The following is a 14231-nucleotide window of genomic DNA, read 5'->3' on the forward strand; positions in this document are numbered from 1 at the left end:
AAAATGACGTATTTTGGATAGAATGGCTTATTGTGCTGTGTATCAAACTATATATAAACTACTTGACATACAGTTTGATACTCAACATCTAAGCTATTTCCAAATAACCCTGCAGAGACTGAGAGGCCTCACAGGAAGCTGGAAGAGGGAAAAAAGCTTGAAAGCTTAAACAAAGAACAAACAAAAGTGCTTGATGAAGAATTTAATGTTGAATCTGCAAAAAAAATGGCAAAAAGCTTCTCAATAGGATGTTGCACATTTGTAAAACAACAAAAATGCATAAATGAATATAATCTGAAGAATAACATGATTACACAGAAAATCAATTTCTGCTACAAACTTTTCTGAAAATACATAAAACGTAAAAAAGGTTATCTGATACAGGAATTTCCATGAAATAAAAAACACATTTTACAAAAGCTAAACTGTTAATTTTTTTTGTCTTGAAACAGAACAAACATCTAAAGTCTGCGTCTCGCTGGACTGCAACTATTACAGATACTCTAAGTTTGGCATTTGCCTGTGAGTTTCCAAAATGTCTTAAAACGTTTGTAGGAAATCTCATTTTCCTTGTGAGTTGCAGAACCTTTATATTGAACATGTTCAAAATATCTACAAAGCAAATTGGAACCAGTCTTATAAAACACAAAGTATGAGAAATGTGAAACAACTTGAGAAGGCTTGGCAATGTATTAAACCAAACTGTGACTAATTGGAGACAAAAGAAAGAATAAATTGCAAATAAACTGAGACAAAATTAGGACACTTTGTGACTCAGTTGCCACAAATAAGTCGGCACGTTATTTGCAGGAATGTTGCAATTTGTTTGCAGTTACCTTAACATATTGATGCAAATGTGTTGTTTAGTATGAACCAAATAAAAATGTTCCAATTTTCTTGCAATTCTAGTCACCAACTAGTTGCCAATAGTCGCAGCCCAATGACATACAGGCCTAAGTTATTATATTTACAATATGTATTTATTTGAACATAGTATTTACAGCAGTAGATGTATGGGAACTATAGCTTTCTTACCCAGCAACTATCTATGGAAACAACTATGACAAACAACTGTTCTTTGCTAATATGGAGACAGTTTTACCAATCAGTTAGCTTAACTTAGCATAAACTATCTCAGCAACTAGGCTAGCTTTGTTGCTAATATAGGCCATAATAACATTCTTCTAGCTTTGTTTGTTTTTTTGAAAAGTGGCATCTAACTTGAGGCTAAAAATCACAAACAATATTTCAATACAAAAGAAGGAAGTAGCCTCCAGTTCTGAAAAGTAAAGCCAATGAAGGAGTGCTTTGAACTTGCATTTTTTTAAATGACCAATAGGGAGCAGAGTTTTCTGGATGAAACATATAAAAGTCTATAAAGAAATAAACTTAGCAGAAGCTGTAACACTCTTGGTAAGACTGACCCATTACTCACCCCATGCATTTAAAACAAACAAGCAAAAAAGAAATTACCAGAATAATTTCAGCTTCAAACCAACAATCCTAAAACAATGATTACAAGTAATGTAATATGATAACACAAATTTTAACAATAACAAATGTGTCAAAGTGGCCAACCACTAAATAAATTGGGACTAGGTTATTTTATTATAACTGAGAATGCATACAAACAAACAAACAATTCACTTATGCTGTTTCTTATATCATTTATAATTTAAAAATGATTATTTTATGATAAGTGTTTCAATTTGTCAGCTTGATTATCTTATCTGGGAATGCATTTATATTTTTACCCTTTGTTTCTGCTCTATTTGTATGTTTATTGTAAGCAATTAATAAAATATTTTGTTACGTTATTGAATATAAAACTTAAAAGTTTTGTCTTACAGCAAAAACAGATTTTTATTTCATCCAATTTTCCACATTAAATTTTGTTGGATTAGAATTTCAACCCAGCGTTGGCTCACCCATCTTGACCAGGCACGAGGTAATCTTCATCCTGCTGCACCGCCGGACTCGGTGCAGGTGCATCCGTTTCAGGTGCAGTTTCTGGCCCGTCGTGGACTTCAGCCCTAGTCTGCACCACCTCGGGGCTGGCGTCAATGTCATCATAATTCTCCTGTGCGTCGTCCACTTCGTAGGTCACACCATCTGTTAAAGACAGTTACATTTCAGTTAGTCTTTTGGATGCAGATGTTACCAAGATGTACTCTAATGTGGAAAAAGATGGGATTGAAACTGGTTAAAAACTTTCCATTGCTGCGGTTGGAAAGTTTGTCTTTTGGGGCAGCATCCATGGATCCCGGAGAAGTCAGGGGTACAGCCTCCGTCACCTCATCGATGTCGTCGTAACTGAAAGAGGCATTGCTTTCTACATCTTTGTCTCTTTTAATTTCAGATTCTGATCTGAATCCTGCATAGAACAAGAGCAACAAACATTTAAAATCAGGGAGAAAGAGACCTTTTATAATGAAAATATACAAAAAATGATAAGGAAGTTTTTCTTTTTCTTTTTTTAACTTTTAAAGAACTTCTTTAAAGTTGAAGAAAAATCAGAAAAAAAAAAAAATAGACTCACTGCCACCACCGAAGCGTTCAATTTCATCTGATTTGTCCACATCTTCATACTCCCCACTTTCCTCTTCACCTTCTTGTTCTGGCAGCATATTTGCTAAATTAAAATTGCACAAGATATTTAATGATACAACAGCTGTCTTGCAGTGTTCAGAGCCTGTCAGAACAGTGAAACTCCAAAATTGACTGAAGATTGCCCTCTAGAGGCAGAAAAGATTCAGTACAGCTTAAAAAAAACAAAACAAGAATAATCAGGACACTAAAAGAGATTTAGCTTGCAGTAATGATACACTTTGCCAATTCATTGAAAAATAAAACTAGTTATCAATCTGTATTTAACCTAAAATGTTCAAAAAAGTACCTACATGACAGTCTGGATTTCCTGTTTCTCATGACAATTCGGTATCGTATAAATATCACAATTAATATAACCAGTATGAGAACAATTCCCACTCCTAAAAGGATAGACACTAGATCTGGTGGTTTTGACGGTTGTGGTGGGGGAACCGGCTGATAGCCTGAAATCAAAAACAGAAAAGTAAAAATGAGACAATTACTTGTTTTTATCTTATTAATTCACAAATAATTAGAATATTAATTAAATACAGTAACTTCACTCCTTTACACAAACAAAATAAATAAATGTTTACAATTTATTAAGAGTTTTTTGTTACCTGTACAGATGATGGAAGACACAGATGAATCTGTACAAGTCTGTTTTTTGACACAGTACCTCATATCTCTGTAAGTATTTGGGCACTTGAGACTTAATTCAGAGCTGACCTTTATGAAAATTAAATTAAAACGTCATAGTTACACAGGTTTAAACACACACAAAAGTCTGTCAGTGATAAAACTGAAGGCTAAGTAAAACAAAAAGGAAACATTTATTGTAACAAGATGACAAGTCAGTTAGATTTTTGTGTCACATAACTGCCCTGAAAAAGGTTGTAATATACTTTCTGAACTTTTTACAGTTTTTGTTTTGTTTTGGGGGTTTTTCAACTCTGATGTAAAACTAATTTTATTTAAATCTTTACCTTAATGGATGAGATTCTCGTAGAGTCTGTGCCTGACCAACCACACCCATTCTCTTGACAGATGTACTTTGATAATGTTTTGTCGTCAGCTTCTACACACAATTCTTTTTCATCGTTTTGATAATTGATTTTAATTTGACCACCACATTTTTCTGTGGTGTTGAACTTGATACTGCCTGCAAAAAAAAGACAAGAAGTTTTACCAAAAAACAAACAACAACAACAAAAAACCAACAGAAACAACAATAATAAAAGAAAGTAAAACATATTGTTTCTTTTAGAAAATAAATAAACAGTGAGTAACTAAATTTTATGAATTTTATCAGAAAAGTTAGTTTTTATACTTTTTTTAAGTGCTGCCAACAGATGCTACTTCCTGCCAACTTATTTATTATATGTAAATGATTTCATATTGAGTAGAAGCCAAACAAAAGAGGGTCGGTGGCTTCCATTAATGTTGTTAGGTTTCTTTTAAGGAGGCTGAAGCCTTTTTATGAATTATTGCTTTTACGCTTCTGCTAACAAATATTTATCTTCTGTTTTTGTTAGAAACTTGGAAAAATGTTAACAATTAGAGAGAAAGAAGCCACTAAATCATAAAAATATACAATACCATATATAGTAGTAATGTTATCTAAATTATATTCATGGCAAATAAATTTATAATAAGAGATAATCATGAACACATTTTCTCCAATATTTTTAAAACTTAATTTTTTTGAAAAAAAAAATAGGAGAATTAAATAGGATGCAAGCACACTTACCAGTACATGAAATAGATACCGGTTTTTGGCATTTTCCACTGACCCTCTTGCACTGCCCAATGATGTAATTGTGCTCATCGCAGTGGACATACTGATAATCGGATTGGTCTGAAACAGTTTTACTTTCCAAGAGTCCTTCGATGGCATTGCCACAGTTCAGCTGCTGGCAAATCATGTGTGAATATTCAAGCTTCCACTGGCTGTCACACACTTTATATCCATCTATTGTCAGTTCTCCAAAACATTTTTTTGAAAATTTGACACTGGGCTCAGCTAGGAAGGAAAGCAATAAAAAGAACAAAATCTCATTATCATCCAGATTACGAGCAGCCTGGAAAGGAAAAAGCTGGTCCAAAGTTTACTTATCTCTAATAAAAGAAATTTATATTCTATCAGTTTCAAATTGCGTCAAAATCTCAATAACTATCTAACTTTTGAGATATTGGTTAAGTTCAGCTTACATATTTACACAGAGCCATGATTGCTCTTTCACCCCAAATTTTGCATCTTTTTGCAATTATCCTATTACTGATGTGATCAGTATGAGTCAATCGACTTGCAGGGGTTGAGAAGTTACTTTGTGTCAAATTTTCAACTAAACCCAAACCAAAAAAAAAAATTAAACAGATCCCCAGATTAGTTAATTTGGAAGTACATGCTTCAAAATTTGTTAGATCTAAAAACAACAACAACAAAACAAAAATGTAATTGGCTGCAAGTTTAATGTTCAAACTGTGTAGTTGTTTCATTAAACTCTGAGCACGACAATTAGCCTGTGTATTTTCACTAAATGTTTGATTTCGATTGAGAAAACTTATTGTGAAGCAGCGGCGTTTGTTGTATATCTGATTATTGACATTGCAAGCATCATAATTCACTTTACAGCTCAGTTTCCAACACCATTTGCAAAATTCTAATTATTAAAGAGCAAACCTGCTAAAATAAGTCTTACCGCCACATTCAATGTAGAGCTTTTGACTGTCTGAAGAAGGTGCCTTTTTTCTTTCACAGTCCCAGATGCTTTCAGCTTTATCAGAACAATTAAAGCTGTTGTTCCAGAGAGTTTCAGAACCATCCAAAGGAATTCCTCTATGTGTCTTGTATTCTTTACAGTTCATATCCCGACAGAGCCTCTTCCCCTCAGTTTCTGTCCAACCTTGGCTGGAAACAACACTTCTTTTGTCCTCATTGTCTCCTTTAGTGTAAACACTTACTTCACCTTTACAGGCATCATCAACCTCTAATGCTATCTTCTTCCAATCTAAGGCAAGCAGAAGGAACAAATACAGTAAGAACATCAAAACCTCATCAAATGGAATTTAAGATAAGACAGATTTCTTTTCACCAGAATGGTTTTTTAGATTCTTGCCAAGAGCTGCACAAAGAAACACCTCCATCAATACTAAATACTCAAAATAGGACAAAGATTGCAGCGAGCAAAAAGCTAATTCAAGAAGTTGATGACACAGACATTATTTTATACAGTTTGTTGTGCAAATTAAACATTATCTATATTGTGAAGTTTAGAGCCACTAATAGCTGCTTGTTTGCAGTGTATATCTAAGCAAAACCAGATGGCAGGGGGAAATGATTTAAATGGTACAAAACTAAAACCAAATGTAGTTTTTTGTTAAGATACAATATTTAAACATGTATACAAAAAATCTAAAATAAAACCATACATAAAAACAGTAACTTATCATAGACCTAAGAGAGCATGAATGTGGAATATTTATTCTAAATCTTAAGATATTGCAGATTATTTGGGAGATATAAACGGTTCGCTTTTATCCACCCAGAAACTGGAAGATAACATGTTGTCATCATTTCGCTTTTAACACTCAACGAGAATTTTCCAAATGACTAATTATTGTTGTACGGGAAGCTTCTAAATGTGCGTAAAAAAAAACAAATACATAAAATGTCCGTCTTATCCTGTACTTTCAAAACCATCACATTTTTTTTACTAGAATAAGAAAAGGATGAAACAGAAAACAGAAATCATCACACTAACCAGAGCACTGCAGAGCTCCAAGTTCATCGATCTGCTTAGTTGTTTTCTCAAGAGTTATTTCACAAGATGAAAATTTCTGTTGAGGACAGTTTATTTTGATGGCCTTTTCCACACCTGCTGTTGGGCCGAAGTAGGTACTGAAGTTGGAAGCTCTACCACAATTTAGCTTCTTACAGATGGCGTTTTGGGTTTGACTATTTTCAAGAGAACTCTTGAACACTGGATGCCACTTGCCCTCATACTGAATTTCAACATTACCAGAACATTTATCCCGAGACTTTGCGAATCTTGGCTTGATGCTGCCTGCAACGGAGAAAAATTGTTGTTGTTTTGATAAAAACACAAACACGAGGAATCGGAATCAGATATGTGCAAAAGGCAAAACTGACCATAGAAAAACTTAGTGGCTGGTGGATAAATTATGCGTTTAGTTGTTTTGAAAACAAACAAGAAAGAAGATAATTGAATAGGAAAAAGTAAAACAACAACTAACTTTTTTATTGCCCAGTATAGTTTGATTAAATAAAAAAAAAATCTCAAACTGAAAGGAATGAGATGCAAAACAAAAAACAACAACAAACAAACCTGTTACCTTTGCAGATAACGTAGGCCTTGTTTCCACCTGTGTTCTCATTATCCTCCCTTTTGACAAAGGTGTACTTGTTCAGAGTGGTATTTTCACTTCTGGCATGCAAACTTTTAAAGATTACATCTTTTTGATCAGACTGACTGGTTGGATGTTCGATTGCGTCTCCACAGTTTAGTTCCTCACACAGCTTTGTGGACATGTCCTGTGTCCAGGTGTCTGCATATATACCTCCAGTTTTCCCTTCTGCAGTGATAAGGACGTCTCCCCAGCAGCGGTTTTTCAGCTCCAATGTAATATTTCCTGTTGTGGTGATCAAAAAGGAACACAGAAAAAATCTTAGAGAGCTTTTTATAATCAAAACATTTTAGGATTACTATAAGCTTCAATAAAACAAGCAAAGCATCTGTTATTATCACATTTATCTATATGTTGAAATCATTCGGCTTGAGAGAGAGAGAGAGAGAGAGAGAGAGAGAGAGAGAGAGAGAGAGAGATTTTGCTAACAGACAAACAGGGATGACACCGAAGGTCAATGCTAACATTTTGTGTAATGTATTGTGCTCAAAGTATGTGTTGTGAGCTGCTCTTAGATGCTACCGCACCAAGTTGTATCAAAATATCTGTAAAACTGACTGAAATATAGCCATCTTTGTGTTTTCTAAGGTCATTTGGATGTGAACTGGGTTGGCTCCAAATGTTGATAAGTTGTAGATGTGCATCCAATGATTATTTCCCAAAAGGTTCATTCAAATCTGTAAGCTATTCTGAACAGACAAAGTTTACATTGAACATGTAAGGTAACACACATGCACGGCAACAAAAAGCAACAACAAACTTAAAAGTGGTGGGTGCTTCACATTACCTGTGCACGTCACATGGGCAATAGTCTGGTTGGAGTCTGGTAGAGGTGTTGTGTTACATTCAAACAGGGACTTGTCGTTGGATGAGCAGCTGTAAGTTTTATTCCAGACAGGTGTTGTACCATTGTAACTTTTCAACTGAAACGTTTTAGCTTTCCCACAGTGCAACTGCTGGCACACTGTGTCTGCTGCCACTTGGTTCCACGTCTCATTGGACCCAGAGAGCCAAAAGGTTTGTTCGCCTTGTTCTATCCCCACATCACCAGAACACGCTTCATTTCCACCCAGAAATACAATCTTGTGTTCTGCACAGAAGGAAAGAAAGGGAGAAGGGACTCAGTGAGTAATTTAATTATTGACTTGTAGTTTTTGTTTCAAATTCTAAAAATACGACGCCACATTTGATAGGACTAACTTTAATCTTCCAAATCAATTAAAACTTTGGTCAATCATTTTGGACAACTTGTTGTTTTCACTTTACGAATATTGTGAGCCATGAAACCCTTTCCAAGGTTTTTCAAGCTAATTTGTAATTTGCAAATATACACGATTGTAAGGACAAAATTTACATGAAAATGTGAATGATGATAAAGCTGAAACTTAGCTGTTAGGGCTAAAATAAGCAGAACACTAGCTACAAGCAAAACATTACATAAAAGCTAAAAGTAGCAAAACATAAACTAAAGGCTAAAAATAGCTCAATTTAGCTAGAAGCTAAAGGTAATAAAAGGCTACCTAAAAACCTAAAGTAGCTAAATTATTATTATTATTATTATTATTTAGTGTAAGAATGTAGCTTTCTGGGTTTTAGTCTGATTGACCGACACATAAACTGTTGTTTTGATCTAATAAAAGGTCACTTAAAGTTGTGTTTGATGTTGCTGCAGATATTTTCCTAAACTTCTTTAACTTATGTTGTCAATTGTAATCGATTTTAAGTTCAATCATGTTCTCATAAGTGCCTTTATAAATACACATCTAATGCAAACCAGAGTGGAAGGAGAGAGTTAAAGACAACACAAAAAAGGACAAAAACTCACCGTCACAGGTTATTTCCACTGCATCTTCTTGCTGTTTGGCTTGGTTGTTCTGTGTGCTGCACTCGGATATGTGAGCTATGTTTTCACTGCACTTCATGGTCAGTAAATCACCTTTACCCTTTCTGAATTTGTCACTATTTTTTCTGCTCTTATTTCCACACTTAAGCAGTTTGCAAACATTGTCTGAATTTTTATCCCCCCAACCACTCCTGACTTGTTTCCACCGGCCCTCCTGTTGGACTTCCAATCTCCCGGCACATTTTCCAGGGCCGTCCACCAGTTTCACGTCCATGTTTTCTGCGTCATGATGAAAAAGAATTCATTTTTGATTAATACCATTAAAGGCTTGTAATGCTACAGGTAACTGAATGATCTCTGCCACATCTCACCTGCACAGACCACATAAGGAATGGAGGAACAACTGAGTTTCGGATGATGTTTAGCCCTGCAGTGCCACAGTGAGGCCTCTGTGCCTTCACACTTAACATGATCTATAATCCCAGACATGGGTCTTGTTCTTTTTTCATTTTTGAGCATCTGAGGAAAGCATTTTAAATATGCAATTCACAAACAGAAGCTGTTAAATATCACAAATCATGACAGAGTAATGGCAATCAGTGCTGCCAATAAAAATAATTCCAAAATGCGGAAAGTGGATTTTTCTTTTAAATTAACATTTTTCTTCACGATTCAATACAATTTTGATAACACTCACATATACGTCAATCAAATTCTACATAGCTTCCATTTTGGCCAGTTTGGCCAGCATAACAACAATAATGTGAAGACACTTATTTAAGAGCGCCTTCCCAAGTTGTTCAATGTATTTGTTAGTTTTTCACTAATATTGGGTAAACCATACTCACTTTCCCACACTTTAGTTCTTTGCAGACCATGTCAGCTTCCTTCTCAGTCCAATCAGAGGCACACACTGGCTCTGCTTTATTATTCAAATTTATATTGACTTCTCCATAACATTTGCTTTCCTTGTTGTTATTCATCAGAACAACTCTGACACTGTCTGCGGGGAAAAAAACAAGATAAAACATCCTTTGTATCAGTAACATAACAGATATGGAAAACAGAAATGAATTTGGTTGAATAGATGAATATTCAGATTACCTCCACATGTCAGATTTTCTTCAGTCTGGTTGGGGACAGATGAAGCACCACAGTGCATTTGCTCGCACAACTTATTTAAATCAGTTTCCTTGCCTTTATAATTTTCCCATTTCGTGTTTTTATACTCCTGCAGGTTTCCAGAGCAAACATTTGACGAGTTTCCTTCGAGCTGCACTCTCTTGTGACCTGTTTAAGTGAACCCATCATTCACCGCTGTTTCCACATATAACACTCATATGTGTGTAAGTGTGTGTGTGTGGGGCTGTAAGTATGTTACCGTAACATGAGACAGACGCAGGATGATGGCATGATTTGGACGCAGAACGTACACACTGCCACAGGTGAGTCATTTTATTGATGCCCGAACAGTTGATCATCATCTTTTTTGAATTTTGGAAATCATCTGGAGTCATCCAATTGGCTTTCAGCATCTCTTTGAATTCTCCACAATTCAAGCTCTGACACAAATGTTCAGCCTCAATTCTGCCTTCATTTTAGAGAAATTGTATTCAGAAGAATTAAAAAAAATATATCAGACAAGCAAACTGACTTTTATCATTTTATTTATAAGTTTATTGCTAAGTCGCGAATGCTTCTATAAGAAAATGCATATTTACATCTGTGATTTATTAGTTCCTAATAATAAACATGAACAAAAAAAAAAAAAAGAAGTTTGATGAAAGTCTCAGAAAGTATTAATTCGGTGTATATCTACAACTAAATAACTTTTAGGGTCAACCTTATTCAACTTTTTTTATATGGCTTTCTTAATTTGCATCACATTTGCAAAAAAAAAACAGAAAAATCCTTTCACGTCTTCAATCTTTAAACAGAATTGTGGTAAATTGTATTGTACAAATGGTACAATCCTACAAGCAACTGGACTTGTATTCTTTAATTAAGGAACTTTAGCTTCCCATCCAGGTAGCTTTTTTAGATTTCCAAGCTTTAAACTACATGAGATGCTTCATTTATGCAAACTAATTTCACATGCAGGGGAGTAAGACCAATCTACATGTGAATTTAGCTTGCATAAACAAACCTTCTCGTGCAGTTTAAAGCTTGGATCTCCAAACTCTACAGTTTTTTTAATTTCAGAAAAGATCCCCGTATGATAAGAGAGATGTCTTCAAATGCAGAACAGAAGTCCAGTTGCTTTGATTCTAGACGTGCAGGATTTGTCATGTCCTGGATGACATGAATATACAACAATATACAGATGGTACAACTTCTTACCAAAGTTCTCCTCACAAATGTAACCCTCTTTTTTGCCGTTTATGAAATACTGGACAACTCCTTCACATCTTACATGGTCCTTCACATGTCTTAGGTTAATGTGGACGTTGTCTGAAAAGATAAAATAATGTCAGAGCCAAACTAAAAACACCTTAATTATATCATTTTGACTTGATTGACTCTTTCAGTCAGACTGTACATCAGTGCCTATAATAATCTTTATCACACTAAATATGATGAAATATTAAAGACCTACTTGAACATTTAATCTTTTTCACAGTTGGTTTTTTGTAAAAGCTGACGCCTGGACCGGGCCAGCCAGGACAGTCCCACAGGTCCATCTCGTTCCCTGTACATTTCAGTTCATTGAGCCAGACTTCGTGTTTCATGGACCTGCGGACATTGCTTGTTGAGTTCTGTACCGGTTCGCCACAGTGAGTGCTCCTGCATGCCACTTTCTCAGTTTTCTCGTTCCAGTGTTTGTCTCCGACATAGCCCCACTTGTTATTATAGAAGATTTCAACGTGACCTTCACAGGATATGTTGTTTTTGTTCTGCAGAACTACCCTGGAAGGATCTGATTAAAGAATAAAGATTTATGAATAAGGCTGCTTGGTTTTCATACGTATCAGCATAATATTGAAAAGGAAAATACTTTTGGACAAACATAAAGTCACAGTGAAAAGATGGTAAATATGCATTCAGATTAGGCAGAGTGAAACATAAAGTCCTTTTAGCACGTGCTGTATTTTTTATGCTCGATTCCTTTACAGCACTGGCAGTCCACACACTGTTATCCATCCATCTATTGATTTTATTTAACCGCTTGACCTGCTGGGAGCTGGTACCCATCTCCAGCAGTCACAGGGCGAGAGGCGGCGTACACCCTGACCAGGTTACCGATCCGGTCACCGTTCCACAAAGACACAGACAAATGTTCATACTCACACCTGACGACAATTCTGTGTTGCCAGTTAACCCAATAATTTTTAAATTAATGTGTTTATTATTTTTTGTGTGGTCATATCAGGCTTTAGGCTTTAGGTAAGTCACATATATCGCTCTTGTGAAGAGTAATTTTTTTTTAAATAGCTGCAATAAACTTTAAGAGTAATTATTTCATTATTTATTTAATTTTCACTATTTACAAAAATAGTTTTTGGGAAAATAAACTAATAATTTTGATATAAAGAATAAAATATGTTTTGATAATATGTAAATTTAGTTATTTTTTTTTAAATTCTGACTTGGAAATGAAAAATATAGGGAAAACATCACTTAAATATTTTCCATATCTGGAAAACTAAAACAGGGAAATGAATTCATATTAAACTTTATATCACTCCTTATACTATTGCATAAAAAATTCAAAATTTTAACCATATGAGGAGAATTTAACACATATTTTGTTTAGTTTGGGGTCAGGTGGTTAAAAAGCTAAAATATTTTTGACAGAGTATCTGCAAACAGTGGAGCGAGTGTAAGCTGTAGCCTCATAATTTAGTCTGTTTCTGATCATTAAAGCTCACTATTACAATGTGAATAGCAGCATAGTTAGATTTTTACATTTTTATTTCTTTCTGCAGCTTCTATAAGTTCTGTGTAATAGTGACGCCGCTAAATCAGGCATCTAGTATGAACAGAAATATTCAAAGTTTATTGTAAAAACACAGTAAAAGTCAAACATTTTAAAGCTATAATTACTGTCAAAAGACATAAGGTTTTTTTTTCTTTATAAAACTCGCATTACAGCAAATATTTCTCGCCTTTGTTTCCAACTCCAACTGATTTCACATATTTATTACAAATTATGCAGTAGACTTTTGGTAGTGATGTAATGTTATATCATGGATGATACACATATATTAAAAAAATCATATCAGAAGCATTGAAAAATCTTGTGTTTTGACAGCTATTATGGCTTTAAGTACAAAAAAGTATAAAACTATGCAAAAGAAAATGTTTTGGAATCCTGATTATTTTAGATTATTATATCCAAAAAGGCAATCAAATGTCTTTACAGTAACTTTACAAAACAAAATACTACTTAAATTATTTTTAGCAATAAATAGCAGACATGTTTCTCTCAGTTTATTAAAAAAATCAGCAAAAATGTCCATCTAAATATATATATATTCAAACCATGGAAAAAAGACATTTCTTTAGTTTTATTTGCCTGAAAAAACAAAAAAAAACCCATCAATTTTTAAATTAATTTTTTAAAATTAAGTAATTTTTGCTGCCTACATTAGTCTATTAGTATTTCTTCCATTTTTTTCGGTTACAGGGGTCATTTTTGCTCTAGATTTAATTATAAAAGTTCTAACTTGCCTTTTAAGTCCTCCGCCTCAGAGTGAGCGAAGGAGTGGAGGAGGAGGAGGAGAAGGAACCACATCTTCACCACATTTTCACGACTGAAGAATGAGACACACAGATGAGCTGAGCAAGTTTATATTGACGAGGAAGTCCCGCCAAAAAGCTGCAAGTGACTCATCGTTAGACTCAAAGGCACAGTTTAAGAACGGAAGAAAAGTGAGAAAATGTTTATATAGCTTCAAATGTTTGCATAGGAGGTAAAAGTGTAGAAAAATTTAAGATATTGTTAAATTTCTATGTTTATAAAATGTGTATTTATTTTTTATTTTAAGTGTTTTTTTAACACAAGCTGCAGTGGTAAAGATTTTACATATATATAAATAATTTTGTGAAACGTGGACTATCAATTATGTCACTGAATAAGTAAAATATTTAGATTAATTTATTTTTGTCTCTCACAGTAAAGACAACAGTCAACATTGATATTTGGACAACCTGAATGCAAAACAAAGTTTATTTTTTATTATTTATTAAGAACTAATTAAAAAAAACAATTTAAATATATATTTTCTCTATTATGACAAAAGAAATTTATAGATTCTTTAAAATCTGAGTAAATTCAGGTTAGAATTATAATAAAAATCAGTAATTTATTTAAAATTAAATGCGAGTTGATAATTTAGTTAGCTAGATTTTGTTCAATTTTCACACGCAC

The 14231-nt window shown here is 34.1% G+C and overlaps 2 protein-coding genes across 2 annotated transcripts in view; both read right to left on the reverse strand.

The window, feature by feature from the left end:
• zgc:103759 (U8 snoRNA-decapping enzyme) overlaps nt 1-14231 on the reverse strand; it is a 576073-nt gene that overhangs the window by 159484 nt on the left and 402358 nt on the right. The gene's annotated exons all lie outside the window — the stretch shown is intronic.
• On the reverse strand, nt 270-13634 carry LOC108233043 (scavenger receptor cysteine-rich type 1 protein M130). The gene is made up of 19 exons (XM_017411216.3): nt 13532-13634; nt 11457-11777; nt 11201-11311; nt 10242-10451; nt 9965-10150; nt 9709-9863; nt 9232-9379; nt 8843-9139; nt 7805-8107; nt 6946-7242; nt 6354-6656; nt 5292-5600; nt 4340-4612; nt 3576-3751; nt 3210-3318; nt 2901-3053; nt 2540-2632; nt 2216-2374; nt 270-2112 (listed from the first exon to the last, which is right to left on the reverse strand). The coding sequence occupies exons 1-19, from the start codon at nt 13593-13595 to the stop codon at nt 1925-1927; spliced, it is 3855 nt and encodes a 1284-aa protein (XP_017266705.1). The 5' UTR covers nt 13596-13634; the 3' UTR covers nt 270-1924.

This window comes from Kryptolebias marmoratus, linkage group LG8, assembly GCF_001649575.2.
Source record: "Kryptolebias marmoratus isolate JLee-2015 linkage group LG8, ASM164957v2, whole genome shotgun sequence".
Classification (NCBI taxonomy): Eukaryota; Metazoa; Chordata; class Actinopteri; order Cyprinodontiformes; family Rivulidae; genus Kryptolebias; species Kryptolebias marmoratus.

Excerpts from the sequence above, each read along its gene's own strand:
- LOC108233043 (XM_017411216.3), bottom strand. The coding sequence starts at position 13,595 with ATGTGGTTCCTTCTCCTCCTCCTCCTCCACTCCTTCGCTCACTCTGAG. Across the intron at positions 9,864-9,964 it reads AGAAAATCTGACATGTGGAG|ACAGTGTCAGAGTTGTTCTG; the intron begins GTAATCTGAATA and ends TTTTCCCCGCAG. Across the intron at positions 4,613-5,291 it reads GCTCTACATTGAATGTGGCG|CTGAGCCCAGTGTCAAATTT; the intron begins GTAAGACTTATT and ends TTTCCTTCCTAG.